The 20,184-nt window shown below is 35.1% G+C and overlaps 1 protein-coding gene across 23 annotated transcripts in view; it reads right to left on the bottom strand.

Moving 5' to 3' along the window:
• Positions 1 to 20,184, bottom strand: part of SLC4A7 (solute carrier family 4 member 7) — a 101,148-nt gene that overhangs the window by 20,047 nt on the left and 60,917 nt on the right. For all 23 annotated transcript variants that reach the window (XM_032268249.1, XM_032268165.1, XM_032268183.1 and 20 more), the window contains 7 exons: positions 16,340 to 16,446; positions 14,031 to 14,205; positions 9,610 to 9,743; positions 7,970 to 8,215; positions 5,953 to 6,058; positions 3,084 to 3,245; positions 2,584 to 2,697 (listed from right to left, as the gene is read on the bottom strand). In XM_032268249.1, coding sequence (XP_032124140.1) covers positions 2,584 to 2,697; positions 3,084 to 3,245; positions 5,953 to 6,058; positions 7,970 to 8,215; positions 9,610 to 9,743; positions 14,031 to 14,205; positions 16,340 to 16,446 — 1,044 coding nt within the window. The remainder of the gene's footprint in view (positions 1 to 2,583; positions 2,698 to 3,083; positions 3,246 to 5,952; positions 6,059 to 7,969; positions 8,216 to 9,609; positions 9,744 to 14,030; positions 14,206 to 16,339; positions 16,447 to 20,184) is intronic.

A 20,184-nucleotide genomic window follows, 5' to 3' on the forward strand; every position in this document is an offset into this window, starting at 1 on the left:
AAGCATTCTTGAGGATAAGACTATCCTCAATACAGTCTATATGGTAGTGAGTATGTGAGGGCGGGGGCAGGAGGGAGGCTGCGGTGAGAAGGCCGCCATGTGGGGTACAGTTCCCCAGGCAACTATCCCAGCTGTTTAAACCGTCTGAGCTGAGGCCTCAGACATGCCAACAAAAGCATATTGCTCCATTAAGCCACTAGATGACTGCAGCCCATACAGCAGACCACTAACCAGCTAAACCTACTCCCAACTGCCATAGAATTATAAACAAATAAACGGCTGTTATTCAAAAGTTTGTTATGTAGAAATTGATAAGCAAACTGGAATGTCATTTCAACATGTTCCTGCATAATTCATATAAGGTGAAATCAAACTATCTACTAAATTTCTAAACTAAACTGCTTTATAGGTCTTGCACACTTAGTGATTTTGAAAGGGTCAGCACTAAATCAGAACTAGCCCTCAATACATGATATTTCCAAAGCAACTACTAACTATAAAAACAGGACATTTTATAAGATACTAAAACATTTTTATGGTACAATATAAGATTTATTTGATAGCAAAAATTTTTTAAAAGATCAAGAGAGTTTACTATGTTTGGGAGTGAATATACTGAAACCTAAACATATGTGTTTATTATCTCGACTTGGTATTAAGCTTGTTTCTTCTTCAGGAAAACATTTGTCAATACAAAAGGGAAATTTAATACCTTCAAAGTTCAGGTAATTCAATCTTCCCACACTGACATATATGAAACTACCTCATACTCAATACAGTATATGAATAAAAATATTTTATCCTACTTATACAATGCCATTTCCTTTTTTGTTGTTGTTGAGAGCAAGTTTCAGTCTTGTTGCCCAGACTGGAGTGCAATGGCAAAATCTCAGCTCATCACAACCTCTGCCTCCAGGGTTAAACTGATTCTCCTGCCTCAGCCTCCCAAGTAGCTGGGACTACCGGCATGCGCCACCATAACTGGCTAACTTTTTTGGTATTTTTAGTAGAGATGGGGTTTCTCCATGTTGGTCAGGCTGGTCTCGAACTCCTGACCTCAGGTGATCCACCCGCCTCGACTTCCCAAAGTGCTGGGATTGTAGGTGTGAGCCACCACACCCGGCCTGCCATTTCCTCTTAAGAGTTCCTTGATTTGTTTCCACAAGCATATTTTATGCCTCTTGAAACCAGCCTATTACCTGAAAGGCATATCAATAAATGAATAACAAGGACATATTTAAGAACCAGAATAAGGAACTTAGGCCAGGATTACAGGAAATTATATCAAGTTTTGAACCAATATTCATTTGTAGTTTCATTTATTTATATAGTCTCATAAAACTTAAAGTTTAATATTTTCGTATTTTTATGTTAAAAATACAGACTTTCTAAAAATTGTTGGCAAATTATTTTCCACCCATGTTTCCTACTTTAAAAACTACTGGTTTTAAAAATAACATTTTTTGATCTCAGTGCAATATTATAAAATAATATATAATATAATCATTTATAATAGAAAATAAAATGATCATTATATTCCTTATTTCTGATCCCCTTTAAACGAGCTGCTTCTGAAAGAAGTCATCTAACTTTTAAATTAAATATAACCAGTGACACTACTTAAAATGTATCTTTCCTTCTAGCATAAGCAAAGGAGGATGGAAGAAAACAAAAACAGCAAAAGGAAAATGAATATATGCAAAGTTGCTAATGAAGGCACAAAATTCAAATGGATGCTCAGATCAAATAGCATTTTTCTCATAGAACACATTTTTTTTTTCTCCTGATGCTGCTGGAAATTGTTACATGGAGCTTTCCAACTACTGTCAGATATATTACCCTTCTAGAAATGTAACTAGAGCCTACATGCCACTCCTCTTAGAAAATTCAACTCTAGGTTACCTTTTTTTTTTTTTTTTTTTTTTTTTTGGAGACAAGAGTTTTGCTCTTGTTGCCCAGGCTGGAGTGCAATGGCACGATCTCGGCTCACTGCAACCTCTGCCTCCCGGGTTCAAGTGATTCTCCTGCCTCAGCCTCCTGAGTAGCTGGGATTACACGCACAGGCCACCACATCTGGCTAATTTTTGCATTTTTAGTAGAGACAGGGTTTCACTATGTTGGCCAGGCTGGTCTTGAACTCCTGACCTCTAGTGATCCGCCTGGCTTGGCCTCCCAAAGTGCTAGGATAACAGGTGTAAGCCACTGCACCCAGCCTGGGTTACTTCTTTATAAAAGAACAAAGGGTGTTTCCTTCTCCCTGGAAGGTACAGCAAGAACTCCAGATAGGAAAGCAAACACTTTCTTTTTGTTTTTTTAAATGGCTCCCTATACCTTACCACAAATATTTTCACTCACTGTCTGTAATGGACCAGCATTGATACTTTTAAGTTCACATGTCTCTTTTCTATCCATATTGTCATTGTTTATACATATGAAAAATACATATAAATTATTTCCTTTCAAAGCATCAGCTCTTCAAAGAGACTACATAATTTTTAAAAGTAACTAGTGAGAAAATGTTATCTTGCTTTAAAGTGGTATGATATTACTAAGTAACAAACAGACACTTGTTTTAATCCTTACCTCAAATTTTTCAGGAACATGAAGTTTAGGAGATGGAACTCCTACAAGGTAGTCAATTATAACCATTATTACTATTGTGAGAAATACAGCAAAATCACTGATTGTCGATCGCACCTATGTTAAAGGGATTATGTTAATATAAACACAGAAATACTATGGGTTCTTTCTAAATAATTCACATCTTTCATTTATAAAATTGTCACTATGAAGTATAAATAGAGCTTTTAACTAGTGGCAATGTTAACAGTGAAACACATTTGTATTTCTTTCCAAAAAGATAAAAAACACATTTCACAACTAACCTAGCAACTCTCATTGTACCATCATCTTTCTACTGTGAGCTCAGGCATGTAATATACATTTTTCACTATGAATAATTTCTTTATTAACTGTTAGCATAGAGTATTAACCTCAAAAAACATATTACCATTTTGAAATAAACCAAAGACATAAAAACTAGAAATATAAATACCAGAATTCCAAAATTACATTGCAGTTACCTTGGTAGGAAAGTAACGCTTGGTCTTAAATTGCTTGAGGAATGAAGACAGAAAAAATGTTGTGAAAAACAAGATGACACACCAAAAGAGCACATCTGGAATATAAGGTCCATGATGACCACAAGCTGATCCTATGAATACACCATGAAATTTTTTACATTCCTGGAAACAAGGAGAGAGAAAAAAGAGAATGGAGATTCTTAAGCATCCAATAAATTACTCATGAATTTCACTGACTCTTCAGATGCAACTGATTGTAAGAGACACCATCATTTTGTTCTCCTTATAAAGAAAAAACATTCACCAGTTAACTGTAACACACTTCCAATTAATTGTAATATATATCCTGAGTTCAAGATGCTATAATTTGAAAAACTTTGTGAGTCTAAAATCACTAAAATAGAGTATTTTGCCAAGTCACTTCATAAACTCCTTTCTTTCAATTCCATATTTCTCTAGTGAAAGGCTCACAGTAAGTATTATTTATAAAATGTTTCTTCTGTATTCTTGCTTGTCCACAATTTTACTCCTTTTCCTTTATTTCTGATGAAGTGGTTTAAAACAAAAGCAGCAGAAAGAAAATTAATACTATGCTCTTTCACGATGCTGGATAAGAGATGGCTACAGTACCTAAGTTAAAATCAGTAATAAAAATTGTGTTTAGGTTTTCCGACTTGACTCAGTACCTTCAGACTAAAAGCACAGGACCATGAGCAGTAAAATGACCATTAAAATATTTCATTAATAGACCAGGCACGCTGGCTCACACCTGTAATCCTAGCACTTTGGGTGACTGAGGCGGGAGGATCACAAGGTCAGGAGTTCAATACCAGCCTTGCCAAGATGGTGAAACCCCATCTCTACTAAAAATACAAAAATTAGCCGGGCGTGGTGGCATGAGCCTGTAATCTCAGCTACTCAGGAGGCTGAGGCAGGAGAATCATTTGAACCAGGGAGGCGGAGGTTGCAGTGAGCAGAGATTGCACCACTGCACTCCAGCCTGGTGACAGAGCAAGACTCCTTCTTGAAGAAAAAAAAACCCATTAATAAAATCAGTAATATAATCAATAATATGGCATAATATAATGCAATTATAGAAACTATTGACTTGATTTTCCTTTAGGGAAAAAAATAACTGAAAGGCAACTAGAAATTAACAGAAGCAGATGCCACTAAAGTTCTCCTTTTCTTACTTATAAACTAATGGAGCTCATTTTAACAAAACAAGCCAGTTGTACTGAAAGACAAATAGTTAAATGTTCCATTATTTTCACATGCCATGTGCTGAGACTAGTAAACCTAATCCATTCCATGGATATGAAAATAAAAGCTATACCATCACCACAAAACAAAAAAACCCACCCCACATGGCCCTCTGGGATAACATGAAAGCACTTTTATCTATATATCAAGACATCTTACCCATCATCAAATGAATTCTTTGTAACAAATCACTTTTACTTGAACACCTCTATTAAGTATACCTCTTCTTTAACAAAAATGACTTTCGAAATATAAAATAGTAAAGCATGAACGGATGTTAATGTTATTTGTTTTTAGAGACAGGGTCTCATTCTGTTGCCCAGGCTGGAGAGCAGTGACACTATTATAGCTCACTGTAATCTCTAGTTCCTGGGCTCAAGTGATTCTTCCTCCTTTGACTCCCAGTAAGCTAGCTGCAGGCTTGAGTTGCCACACCAGGCTAATTTTTTAAGTTTTTTCAAGACGGTGCCTTGCTATGTTGCCCAGGCTGGTCTCTAACTCCTGGCCTCAAACAATACTCCTGCCTTGTTCCCCCAAGAGTGCTAAGGTTATGGGTGTGAACCTCCATGCCTGGCTACTTTTACTGCTTTAAATCAGCACTGCCAATAAATAGATGTATTAGATGATACAGATAATTTAACATTTCCATCACAGAAATGAAAATACAGAAGCCAATAGTCACACGAATTGACTGAGCATGTGAAATGTGGCTAGTTAATTGAAAAACTAAACTTTTAATTAATCTTAATTTAAGTTTAAATGGACACGTGGCTAATGGCTACTGTACTGGACAATACAGCCTTAAATCATCAATGGAATAAAATTTCAGATAGTATCCTCCAAATTATATACTTAGTGACTATCACCTTTAGTGAGAAATGAATGACCTACAGTTACTTATATGATATAAAAAGCAAGGGATGTTAGTTTTAATTCTGACTGCTGGCAAACTTTACAACTTTATTTCTAATTCCCAACTTTGGAAATGTCAAAAATAAATATTCTAGGGTTAGGACAATATTCCCCAACAGAACACGAACATCTATAATAGTATTCAGCACAGGGGAGGTGTTCATTACATGTTTTTAGCCTTTTTCCTTTCTCTTCCCTTAATGCTCGAACCAGACCAGTCTTGATGAGTTAGACTATGTTAACTCAGACATTTAGGATACTAGCACAGCACTCATGATCTTCTAAGTAAGTTGTCAATGGAGCAGATGAATGGATAAAATGGCAGGACAAGTGGATATAAAATACTGTGAAGTCCGGTATACGTAGCCACAGTCCCAGTAAACACTTCCTTTGAACATATCAATCTAAGCAGAATTAGAAAATAGAAGTATATTCACATCTTTATACTGATCATATCTTGGAAGTCACATATAATCCACCTTTATCTCTCTTACCAGTTTCATTCTTTTCAGCTTATGCTTTTGAGCACATGACACATAAAAAAAGTGGCAACTACTACCTGGTTAAAACAACACTATGTTCTGAAAACATACTACCTATCCATCAATCAAGAAGAAAAGTATGTCTAATTAGAAAAATCTAACAGAACCATATCAATATATATTTAAAACCCTTTATTTCAGAATATACTCACAGAAACAGTGAGATTTCTCCAGGGAATATTATGTGCTGTTATATTCTCTTTCTTCCATTGCGCTAGAGTTTCGTTGCTGGGGTTAGGAGGTTCAGTACATACACATCTGAGAAATTAGAGTAGGATACATTTTTAAGAATCCTGAATTTCATGCTTACATTTTACTAAATCAATTATACATTGTGGTAGTTTTTAACTTCTTCACTTTTTTCCCCACATTACAAAGCATGGAGACTAGAAAGTGAAAACTACATCAGAAACAACAGAATGGAACAGAGTTTGGGTTATAGAAATAAACCCAATACAAATACCAAAATGTTTAGTGAATTAAGCTAGTTAAAATGTGTCCTTGCTGGGAAGCACTATTTTACTTAAAAATCTGAGATGAGTCCACCATGTTTAGCAAGATGAGTCTCCACTAAAGCTTATCTACTCGACCTCCACAGCAGTTACTGCTATCTCTTCCCAAACCCCCATTGCATGTATAGATTCCCAATAAGAGTTATACTACCATTAATTCTTTATATCTGACCAGCCCTACCTACTCACAGTCACCCTTTATTGATCTTAAGGCTCATTCTTAAATAAATAAAAAATAGTTTCTCATCAGGACAGGAATAGGAGAGTTATAAGGAAATCAGTATTGAGTTCATATCCAGAACTATTTCAACCACCTAAAAAAGCTAGAACACACATAAGCGAAGAAACTTTTAAATACGAACTTAAAAGATGAAAAGAAATAATCACGAACATTCCAAACTCGATTATGAGCTGTTTGAGAAAAAGCAAGAAGACAGACTTTGGAGTCCATCCAGGCTTTTAGTAGCTGACTGACCTAAGGCAAGTTTTAACCTCCAAGGCAGTCAGCTTCTTCATACACAAAAGGGGCTATGATGTGAACAGGTAACACTACAAATATAATTTATAATATAAATTAGGCAACACTCCGAATACAGTGCCTGCAGATGTTCACAGAATGTTGGCCAAATAAATGCTTTTCATAGAAGGAAACACTACTCTAACTGGCTGACACTAACTATAAAAGTCATGCTTTATAAAGGTCAAAGAAGCCAAAGGCAAGAAAAGAAAGACAAAAAAAATTTTTTTTTAATTAAGGCTTCTAATTCGGCATCATAGTGTAACTAGTATATTCAAATAGGTCAATATCACAGGAATTTTCATACCCTCTTTATTCTGTCCATTAAGAGTGTGCAAGGAGTAGCAGGGGAAGAAGGACGAATAAACGAAAGGGGGAAAGCACATGTATCTGGGGCTTAGGTGGGTAGAAAAAGAAAAGTTGTATCCTTTTGTGTCTTTTGGTAACCATATTTTTCCCTGTAAATCAATCAAATGCAGTCCCGCATTTATACCAAGCGTGACTGCTACAGACACCAAATAAAGGCATCTACTTAGAGATGTCTACTTTTAAAGTGTATTTTACTTTTATTGAATATACTTGCCAAATTTTTGTAACTATTATACATTTCTTTTCAAATCCTATTTTATTTTAGAGTTTAAAAAGATTTTCATTGCATATTTTTCTCATCAAAAGGAAAGCACTATAAACAGCAGATGAATGTATTGAAATAACTTTCATTAAAAATTATCAAGCTTTAAAAATATTAATGATGCAAAATTTGAAGAATACACAAATATAAAAAATATAGTCTACATTCTATCATACATCTAAGATTTAGTTAAAGAATATAAGATCCAATGTAACAATTGCTCGACTCAAATATATGGTGGATCAGCTGCCAAACAATCAAATTTAAATTGGCCAATCCAATTCAAACACGTGAATAAGCTATTTCAGTGGACAAAAAAGACTGAATTTTACCAATTTTATTTTTGTCCACTGAATGCTTTGACAATATCTCATCTGAAACAAACACGTCACTATCACATGGCTAGTCAGGTAGTTATAGCTAGTTACACTATCACACTGCAAAAAAATTCATCTTTGACATCTTTGCAAAAACACATTTTAGTATTAGAGGAAAAGAGAAATACTTACGAGTAGCTGGTCAGTTCATCTAAGTTGTTGTGCATATTAAATGCATACGTTTCTCCTAAATCAAAGAGCTTCTCCAAAGCCTCGTAGATGAATATAATGCAAATAAGAGCTGCAAAAGCCTCTTCTGTAAATCGAGTAATATAACACACAAGGCTGCTTGCATCTGTTGCAACCAAAACAATGCACAGAAAAGAAGTCCACAGACCAATACTGGTTCTTAAAGACAGATAGGAAAGCTGATAATCTCTGTTTAGAAAGAAAAATATGAATATGATAAACATATATGGAATAGTATTTGTACCTAAAATTTGTCATAGCAAGCAACAGCAACAGCATGAAAACATGAATCCTAAAAGAGAATGAATCACAGAATGACAAAATAACGACTAGAGAAAACTCTAACATATTCTTCTGCTTCAACTGAAGACTAGCTTATTAATAGATTTGTTTTAACTTATATAAAAGATTTACAGTGAAAATCTACTAGACAATAAATATTTCAAAATCATTAGAGCTCACTTTATAAATCAGTTATGAGTAAATGACAGACATGGAGTCTATATGAAAAAACCATTGCATCTTACTCCATCTAAAGATGCAGACCTCATATGTGTCAATTTAGTAATCAGCTCCAACATCATTACCATGACTACCATTACTCTCCTCTCTCACCATTATCACACAGAAAGTAATTTCTTATTTTAAACTTCAAGAAATTAGAATCCATACTTCAGGTCATTGCATTCTCTATTAGTCTATGTGGCATGCCAGACTGGAATTGCATTAAGCTTTAGTGAGCATGGAACCAGAAAAACAGAGTTGGATCCATCAAATATGTCATAGCATCAAGTTGTTTAAGCTAAAATATATAAACTTCATTTATGTCACAAAAAGAATACTAGAAGCTGGGTACGCGGTGGCTCACGCCTGTAACTCCAGCACTTTGGAAGGTCGAGGTGGGTGGATCACTTGAGGTCAGGAGTTTGAGACCACTCTGGCCAACAAAGTGAAACCCCATCTCTACTGATAAAACAGTTAGCTAGGCATGGTGGCAGCACCAGTAATCCCAGCTACTCGGGAGACTGAGGCAGGAGAATCACTTGAACCTGGGAGGCAGAGGGTACAGTGAGCCGAGATCACACCACTGCACTCCAGCCTGGGCAACAGAGTGAGACTCAGTCTCAAAAAAATAAATAGATAAAATAAGGAACAGTACTAGCCATGTTGAATTCAAAGTCTAACAGCTACAGTACACTATATTCATTTCTGCAGCGTGAACAACCTCACCAACAGAAACTGACACTTCACTCTGATTGCTTCAACCCAACTCAGATTAACACCTTCTTACTGGTTTAAATTTGTTGGCACAAAGGATTTGTATTTAGCCCTCAAGTTATTTGCTTGTCAGCATTCAAATCCAGTGATTTTATACTCAAAGACAATCTTACTTTCTTCATCTCCAAGTTACTGGATTAAGAATGGAAGAGGCCAGAGTGCAGTCAATCATACAGTAGCTCAAAAATAATGAGAATGCATTACTTTTCAGCAATTAGGTAATTCCCTTCTAAGTTAATAAACAATTTCATATATAATTGTATATACATCCAAACACACGTGATAAGTAGAGGACTATTACTTACCTGCAGAATTTATATAAAATTTTTTCAAACACTAGAACTGGACCTGTGCTCCCCAATATTGTTAGAGGTTGCCCAGCAAACAATGAATAGGCAATCCCAGTTAATGATGCTCCAAAAAGAGACTCTATTGCACTCTGTTTAAGGAAAAAAGAAATGAATAAAAGCAATACATCATAAACATTTCTCTAACCTACTATAATACATGTAAGGCATCTGGAAAATAAAAATACCCATCAAGCAGTTATAAAGTCAACGCTCCTTTGAGCTTTTAATTTAAAATATAAAAAATTCAAATACATTTTAAATACACAAGAAAAATTGTTATCTTTTTGCATATTAAAAAGAAACTGTTGTGATCATCCTTAATTCAAAACTCAATACAGGTTGAGTATCCCTAAACCAAAACTCCACACTCCAAACTTTTTGAGTGCCAATATGACACTGAAAAGGAAATGCTCATTAGAGCACTTCAGATTTCAGATTAAAGATGCTCAACCAGACGTATAATCCCCTAAAAAATCAAAAATCTGAACTACTCCTGGTTCCAAGAATTTCGGATAAGGGATACTCAACCTGTGCTGTGGGAAGAAAGGAGCAAAGAGCAAATGGGAGACACACACGCAAGGGCTTCAACTTCATCTATACATGTTTTATTTCTTAAGTCTGTGAGTACAGAGGGATATGTATAATTATTTGAGTACCTTTATATGGCTGAAATAGTTCATTTTAAAAATAAAAAATATTAAATACTCAGTATGGTGTTACAAAAAAGAACTGCTATAAAAAATTCTTTCGAATAGGTGATAAATCAACATGGGACTCTCAAACTGATTTCTAAAGAGCAAAACTTTCCACATATTTTAAAGAAATTAATATGATAGGCTTAATCATCCAAACTGATATACTTATCACTAAAGTTTGGCAAGAAAAAATAAAGAGAAAATTAAAGACTAAGAGGATTTAAATCAAAGTTAGTACACTGATTTTGTACCACCACCACCGTTACATTCTGATTAATTAGGCTATCAGATGATTAGCTATGCCACTAGACAAAGGGGGAAGGAAGCAGAAAGGAAAGAATAGTTTACCACATACAAACATCAAGGTCAACTGGAATGTACTATCCAGAAAAGCCAGCCCATAATGGGTAAAGGCAAGGAAAAAAGGAGCTCGTAAGAGACAATCCTCCTGAAATGAGAGGCGGTGCAGCAACAGACAAAGAGGAAGGCTTCCGAAACTAGATTTCGGGTGGGAAGACTAAGTACTACGAGTTGTTCAGCCATGGTCGTATCTTAACGTTTCCAAGCCTAAGCTTTCTCACTTTGAAATGGGGGTAATGATAACTAAAACATAGTATTTGCAAAAACGCCTGGCAAGCATGGTGTCTGGCACACAGAATACAGTGAATGAATGGTAGCAATTCTCATCATCAGCTAGAACGGCATCTCCCAAAATCAAAATCACAAAATAACAGTACGCAATGAAAGTATATTTCACCTATTAGAATAAAAACAGGATCAAACTTAAAGATAAATAAATGTATCTTTTGGCAACATAAAGAAGTGCCCACGTTAATGACACATTTGTTAATTGTTGAGGCTAAATTTGTTTTATTGCCTGTGGGGAAAAACATTTGTTCTTAGAAGAACAAATGGGCACGGTGGCTTGCTGGGCCACGGTGGGCTCGCGCCTGTAATCCCAGCACTTTAGGAGGTCAGGAGTTCAAGACCAGCCTGGCCAATTAGCTGGGCATGGTGGTAGGCACCTGTAGTCCCAGCCACAAAGGAGGCTGAGGTAGAACAATCGCTTGAACCTGGGAGGCAGAGGTTGCAGTGAGCAGAGATCGTGCCACTGCACTCCAGCCTGGTTGACAGAGTGAGACTCTGTCTAAAAAAAAAAAAAAAGAAAGAAAGAAAATCCTTAGTTCAATTATAATAAGCATATTTAGGAACAAATTTATGCAGAGGTTAAGTCAAAGGAAAAAAAATGGGCCAGGCAAAGTGGCTCACATCTATAATTTCGGCACTTTGGGAGGCCAAGGGAGGTCGATTGTTTAAGCCCAGGAGTTCAAGACCAGCTTAAGCACAGCAAAATTTGGTATCTACAAAAAATATGCTAGGCGTGGTGGTACATGCCTATAGTCCCAGCCACTAAGGAGGCTGATTATGAGAGAAGTCCAGGAGGTCAAAACTACAAAGAACTGAGATCATGCCATCATTGCACTCTAGCCTGAGTGACACAGTGAGATCCTATCTCAAAAAAAAAAAAAACCCAAAAACAAAAATCAGAAACAAAGGAAAAAAATGTCTAACTGGTATACATACAGAGACAAAAAGCAAAACGTTGAGATAAGAAGAAAGAAGATGGCAAAAAAACATTAACAAGGACAAATGGGTACAAATTCAGGTCCCCCCCCAATCTTGAGTTGAAACGCAGATATTGCCACATGAAGACCTTCTGTTTTTCTAATTTTTGAACTGTTTCTATGTTCACTGCCATACTGCTACCTATCTTTTCTCTAAAGAAATCACAGCCTATTATACTGCCTGCCTACCTCATTCTCACATTCATAAGTTTCCATTTTGCCTATGAGAAGCCCTACCTACCCTTACCTTTCCATCACACACTTGTATATACACCTTCTCTACTGCACTACTCTTTTAAATCATTAAATACTCCCACCAATCTTCCCTCCTTCTCAAAACTCTAGTTTGGTTTTCACAGAATTTCATCATCCTGATTCCTCTTTTAGGTCTATGTGCCTAATTTGCTAGGATCATTTTCCTCCTCCATCCCATCGTTCCTCCATTCTATATATCTAGTAATTTCACACTTTTTCCCTCTCCTCCTCTCTCTGTAAATTATCTTTCTTGTTAACTGCCTCTACTCTATGTCAACCTCACTCCTATAGAAACGATTCCCAATCTTTACATTTCCTCCTTACCACTCTACGAACTCTGGAACTGTACCTTCTAATATCTCCATTTCCACTTGAAATTCTAATATAGCATCTGTTAATTAACACATATCCCTTATCATTTTCCTCCGTAATATTTCTGCTTCCTCTATTTCAATTATTTCAAATCCTACAGCTCTTCCTTTATCTCACTCATGTGTGGCAAAGCACCATATATATACTATTTTGTTTTTTTCACTTATTCACTTTTGTCTTTTTCACTTAATCACTTTTGTCTTTTTCATTTAGGATCCTTGAGGACAGAAGATACTGGCTTCTCTTACACTTATCTATATTCCCCCAATGCCAAACACATTATCACATGTACGAGACATCAAACAGCAGGAAGAGACAGGCAAGCAGTGAATGACAGTCCACAGACAAAGAGGCACCAATTGCATTATGGTAACACATAAAATACATTTCCATGGGAACCAGCAGAGTTACATGCACAATTTATGACAGCACATAAAGCAACTTAGTAAAAATATGGATCTTTGATACAGTGATTAAAGACTAAGGAAAAAGATTCCACATAATCAAAAGTAAATTCAGAGTTGAAAGAAAACTTTAGTTATTAGGTTTATTTCATGTTTAGATCACGAAATATTTTAATTGAATAATTATCATGCCTAAGCTTTGGTTATTTTTTAAACCTTTGATCCATTAGAAAAAAAAAAAAGAATGTTCTCCCAAGAATAAATACAATTAAGTAAAATACACTTAAGAATTACAAGTCATCTCATTTAAATGCCATTAAAATGCATATCAACAACAACAATGAAATCCCTTTCAAGATTTAACAAAGCACCATAGCTCTGAATTCAGTATAACTGGGAACAGGAAAACATAAAAAACTTTCATTTTAGTCATATCAAAGAATGAATGAAGCTTTCAATTATATTTTCCAAATAAAAGTTTTAGCTACTTTCACACAGATTTAATAATGGCAAAATTAAATGCCACTTCAAAAGGCCACAGTTTCCACAATTATGTTCTATTCTTCCAAACAGTCTAGTCTGGGCCTACCAGCCAGAACTGAGGAGTTAATATTCACCATGTGGCTCTAACTAATCCTATGGTACCTTACAGGATATGAAGTAGCCCCACTGATAAAGACCCCCATGACCCACCCAGAATCAGTTCAACTGGTATCTTCTCCCAGTCCACCCCACCTCAAAGACAATTCAAGCCTTTTACTCAATTTATAAAACCATTCATCCAGCAAGCCAAAGTAAATTTTTTTTAATTTTTTTTTTTTTTTTACCTCAACTGTGCATCTTCTGTTCAAATGGATTCCCCATGTTTTCCACAGTAATTACCTTTGGGGAAAGTCTGCTTTGGGTCAGGTTAATCATGCTGTGGGTAGACTCTTCAAATAAAAGTATGAATAGTGAGACAAATGCATACAGACACTTGCCTCTGAAGAGCTAAGAGCCTGGCCACTACCAATCTTTGTACTCACTATTCTGCCTTCTGTAGCTTCTCCAAGCAGCCCTCCAAAAGTGATTACAGGAGACATACAGGCACAGTATAGGAAAAGAATCGAGGCCAGGCACTGCAGGCTTAATGCATCCTTGAAGTCACTCAAGAAAAAAGGTGCTTTCCTTTTGATGTCAAGTATCAAACCACCAAAAAGCCTAAATAGGTGAGATGAAACTCGTCAAACTGTACACTAGTGGATTCTAGCTAGTTCAAACTAAAACTATGGGCTACACAAAACTGCTGTTGCCTAGGTGTTTTGTCAACAAAATGTTAAATCCAATTTAACTTACAATATAAATTACAGAAGATACACTCATTTAATCTAATCTACTGATGATAGAGGAATGTTATAGTTCATTAATAAGAGACAAATATCTGTATTTTATGGACTATATAATGAAAAGACTGCAGGCAAATGATTTTATATGAGTAAATGTAATTTTGGACACAAACGTGCAAGGCAAGGTATAACAACAAAACCTAACAACCCATTTATGAAAATGTGCATAAGCAATTCTATTAATTGTCTACATTAAAATCTTAAAGGCAACCATCACAAATACGAGGAAGGCAATTAGTATCCAAATACACTTTAATATAAATTTAGTATGTTGTGCTTAGATGCACAAGTAGTATGAACTCAATAACTTTAAAAACTGGTACTTCAATCATATAAATACTTTGTCTAGGGGGGAAAAATCCCTTAAAACCATTCCAGTATATGTAATTTACTGCACATGTAGACAAACTAATATGCACATCAATAAAACTAAGAGGTTTCAATTAGATTAAAAATTTGTGTGTACATCAAAGCCATACCATTTCAACATTTTTAACAATCAAATTTTTGGATACATCTGACTTGAAGACATTTCAATAAAATATAAGCTCCATGAAGGGAGACTTTTTCTTGTTCATTGCGTTATCTACAGTGTCTAGTACACTGCCTGAGACATAGTAGGCACTCAACAAACACTGGTGACTAAACTGGCAATTCGAAAAAGTTGTAATACTCGTAACATATATAATCATTCAAATCCCAACTGCAGGAAAAACTGACCAAAAGAAACTAACATTAAGATTTCAAATGCTTTGGATATTTCAAGCTTTACCACTGTAATTTTTTTTAAGTGAATACTGAAATAAATCCTCAACACAAATTGACAAGTGGTACTCTGCTCATAATCTGACAGCAAGGGGAATCAGCTCGCAATAAAAAAGGTTCCATCAATAAACTAAAGTATGAATCTATGGTGTATCATCAAATCAATGATTACTTAGTAGAGGGCATAAAGATGCTCTCAGGTGACTGAGATCAGTGGAGGCCAGACATAGTGCTTCTCAATTACTAAACCTATCCCAGTTTGAAGAAGCGATAAGAGCTAATAATAGAACAGTACTGTTCACACAGGGTCAAAATCTTTCCTCTATTATATTCACAGAGACTAATACACTTCATTAGTCAATGAATTGTTAATTTCAGCTTCTCTAAAGTCTACATGCAGTATGCCAGTTGTTATTTATTTTTATTATACAGTACCCTTTAAGGATGTCATCAAAATCCCTAATAGTGTATCTGTATAAGATATCCTGTTGTTTTTTTTTTTTTTTCAAAACAGATTTGATATTTAAGATTATTTAATTAGATACTGACCACCAGTGAACAATAATCAATAGCCACGTTTTTCTACAGTATGAAAATACTACAATATTTATCTACTTCTACAAAATATTTTAAGGCAATGTTTGCATCTGCCAATATTTCTATTTTTTATTACAAAAATTAACTCCTTAATTTTTCTAGCTAGGTTTCCAGAGATCAATACAACGGTTTAATCATGCTTGTCCATGAAATTTACATTACCTCATGATACAATGCTCATTTAAGAGTTTTAAATCTGTGCACATATACAAAGAAATCATTCGTTGTAATTACCCTCTGGTCCCATAATTCTCTAACTCAACATGGAGAATTATAAGACTCTACATCTTCTTCAAGAACCTACTGTATAAGTAATGGAAATTAACCTACACACTATATAACTACAATATTCTGAATATATGGTCCATTATTTTCCTTTTAAGCTAAAGCTTGGTACATACTGTTAAAATTATTTATACATCTTCTTATATGCTTATAAATTTTCCTTATATATAATAATGGAAATTTTTCTAGATATGAAAAAATACTGTACAAAATTAGGTTCCAAATATGTGGAAAAAACATAATATTTATGTTTTCATCAAATCATCCCCCAACCCCCTCAAAATATCAGTATTTGCACCCACCGTCCAGTCCTCTGTAGCTCAGGCCCAGCATGATGAGCGGCCTCTTTAGGAGTCTCACCCGATGTGGGGGCAGATCCATTGTGAAACACAGGAATCTTTCTCTTTTCCTGAATTTCACAAAAAACATATTTTCAGAATTCTATTTTAAGAAAATTTGAGATGGTATCTTCAATTAGAGTGAATATCAAATTTTATATTGATTATATATCTAATCAGTGTTCCTAGAAAATGCTTCCGAAAATAAACTTCCTTCTGTAATGCATTGCTCTTTAAAAAGAATCTAGTATCAGTTTCTATTAATATTTTAAACTTATAATTAGCTTTTTGCATCTTATAATCTAATTATCAATATACTATATAATACATTCATACATTCCATTTCAAATTCCTATTCAGAAATAGCTACAAACATAAGTAACCTCCAAAAAAGCATCTTCTCCCACCCAAACTTTAAAAATACTGCTCCTGCTAACTATTGAAAAATACACTTTACATTAAAAAAAAGTAAATGTCATTTTTCTTCCACTAAAGTACTTCCCTTAAAAAATAAGAGCTGTTTGATAAAACATGTTTCCACAAAAATCAATTTCCTATTACATTTTATTACAAATTCAAGAGTACTATTCACATGATACAGGATTTCTCTCCCTCTGTTGAAGACAAATAAATGAACTTTTAACTTGTTACATCAAGAGACTGCTGGGGCTAAATACATGTGTGTGCATGTGCACATACAAGGGAAAAGATGGAAGGAAAGATGGAAGAAAAGGAAACAGAGGTAGAGGGAAAGGGAGACAGATGTGTCATCCCAGGAGGTTTCCTGGGTCAAAGGCTCTGGCTAAGTTAAAGACTTACGCTACCTGGTTTACATGTTCCATATTTAGGGAGTGGCGAGGCTTATCTACAAATATAAGACTGCTATTTGAAAATGTCAAAATCTCATTTACAAAATTTCATTTTCAAACTCACATCTTAAAGGGGAAAGGGATTAAAATTTAGAACTCCCAGGAAACAAAAATAATTTTAAAAACTACATATTATAAAAGTAATTGTGGTTTTGGCCATTATTTTTAATTTAATTGATATAAAAATTAAACCTAATTTAACCCATGGGACCCAGCCAAAGCACATTCAAGAAAATTATTTTAAAAAAATGAAAGACGAAATAAAGTGAATTAAACAACTACCTCAGAAAACGTGAAAACAAAGTCTTTCCTGGAAGAAAGTGAAGGAAATGAAAAACAGCTAACAGCAGATACCAAGATCCAAAATAAAATGTGTCTTTTAAAAGTACTGAAATAAATTTTAAAGGCTGCTGTTTGAAAAATACCATAGACCTTTAGCTAATACAAAAAAAAAAAAAGACAGGCAATAATTTCACATAGCGAGCAAATTTTATATACATACTGCACTTTATATAACTCCATGCAAATAAATTAGAAACCTAGATGAAACTAGTAATATAGTGGGAAAACAATTTACCAAAACTGACCCCAGAAAAAACAGGAAGTTTACCTATACCAGTTTTCAAAGAAGAAATAAGCTAATTGTTGAAGTCTACCATATGACAGAAGATTCAAGTTCAAAAAAGTTTACAAAGAAATTATTCCAAACTTCTAAAATCAAATTATTCCACACCATTTAAACTGTTATATTAAGAACACAAACAAAAACTTACAAATTTTTTTATGAAACAAGTATATTTATGACACCAAAATGTGAAGATGGGTACAAAAATCTATAAACCCATCTACAGTAATACAAACTAGTAGACACAGAACACTACCACTTCAAAGTCCAAGCTGGGTCGACTCCAGGAATTCTTTCATGTCCAAAAATCTATTCATATGATTTAGCATAATAATTGATAAATAAAATTAATATCACTTGCCAGAGATGCTGAAAAGGCATTTGATAAAATTCTACATCAATAACTATTTAAAAATTCAATAAAAAACAAATAATGTTACTTCCTTTACACGATGAAATGTGTATTTTGGCTTCAATGTCATTATCTTAATGGGAGAAACACTAGACACATTTGACTACAGTCATAAACAAGTTAAGAAATGCCTATTTAAAGCCCACACTACCTGACACTGTACTAGAGATTTTAGTCAATACAACTAGACAGTAGAAAACAATTACATGTATAAGATTTGGAAAATGAGGAATAAAACTATGTCTTACTTACAGATTATATGACTAAAAATCTATTATAAACAATTAAGAATGGTAGCAGGATTAAAAATACACAGTTGAGACAGGATGTGGTGGCTCACACTTGTAATCCCAGCACTTTGTGAGGGCGAGGCAGGCAGATCACTCAAGGTCAGGAGTTCAAGACCAGCTTGGCCAACATGGTAAAACCCCATACCCACTAAAAATACAAAAATTAACTGGACATGGTGGCAGGCACCTGTAATCCCAGCTACTTGGGAGGCTGAGGCAGGAGAATAGCTTGAACTTGGGAGGCGGAGGCTGCAGTGAGTGGAGATCATGCCACTGCACTCCAGTCTGGGCGACAAAAGCGAAATTCTGTCTCAAAAAAAAATAATAAAATACACAGTTGACTCTTGAATAAACACGGGACCAACTCCCATGAAGTTGAAATTTTGTGTATAACTCCCTGAGACTCAATGTAGTAAGCCTACTGTTGACTAGAAAGCCTTACAGGTAACATGAACAGTTGAACACACAGGTGGCATGTTAGAGGTGTTATATGCCATATTTTTACAATAAAGTAAGCCAGAGGAAAAAAAATGTTATGAATGGAAATACATCATAATTTCTATTTCACTTTATTTCGCTTCTCTAAAAATGTTCTATACCAATCCCTGTTTGCTTAAGTACCCAAACCACAGAAGGATCCATGTCGCAAAAGAAGTCAAAAGCAATCCTGAATAATCAGAATCCTTCAACCAAATCAGCTGATGTCAATTTGTTTCCTGGGACTACTACTTCTATATCTTTTTTCTCATCACCGGCACTGGTTCGCAAGCGCTCATCTCCATCAAGTTGTGTTGTTACCTCCTCTAGTATGGTGTTTACTAGCTCTTGAGCTTCTCCAAGATCCACATCTTGAAACCCCTCCACCTTTTTTGCCATACACACAACTTCCTTGAGTAGCTCTGTCGTAAAACCAGTTGTTTCATGAACAGCATAGGTTTCTCCAAGAAGGAATTTATTGTTTCAGGCCTGATGACGTTCATGGCTTTTTCTATGATAATGATGGTGTGTCTTCAATAGTGTAATCCTTGCAGACTTTGATGATGTCCTTGCTATCCAAGGTTCTCTCCCACAGTATTAATAATCCTTTCTACATAGCATCTAATGTAATGAGCCTTAAAGGTCCTCATGTGTTTTGGGTGGCCAGGGGCATTGTCTAATATCAAGAACATTTTAAAAGGCAGTCCCTTCCTGGCAAGGTACTTCCTGACTTCAGGAACAATGCACTGATGGGACCAATCCAGATAAAGGGTTTTCATCCAGGCCTTCTTGTATAACCAAAAGACTGGCAGCTGGCATTTATCTTTTTCCTTCAAAGCTCAACATGAGCAGCTTTATAGAGGAGGGTAGTCAAGATCATAAATTGGACTGCATTTGCACAAAACAGAGTTAGCTAACCCTTCCTCCATTAAATCCTGGTGCTCACTTAAGTTCCTTACTAAAAAAAAAGTCTTCTGTAGCATTATTTCCAGAACAGAGTACTTTCATCTGCATTAAAAACCCATTCAGGGAATTTTCTTAATAGAGTCTGATCTGGGAATTAATCTGCTGCCTCTCAGATGGCAGAAGCTGTTTCTCCAGTTATTCTGACATTTTTTAAACCAAACTTCTTTCTA

This window comes from Sapajus apella, unplaced genomic scaffold, assembly GCF_009761245.1.
Source record: "Sapajus apella isolate SASKATOON/1434 unplaced genomic scaffold, GSC_monkey_1.0 scaffold4, whole genome shotgun sequence".
In the NCBI taxonomy this organism is placed as follows: Eukaryota; Metazoa; Chordata; class Mammalia; order Primates; family Cebidae; genus Sapajus; species Sapajus apella.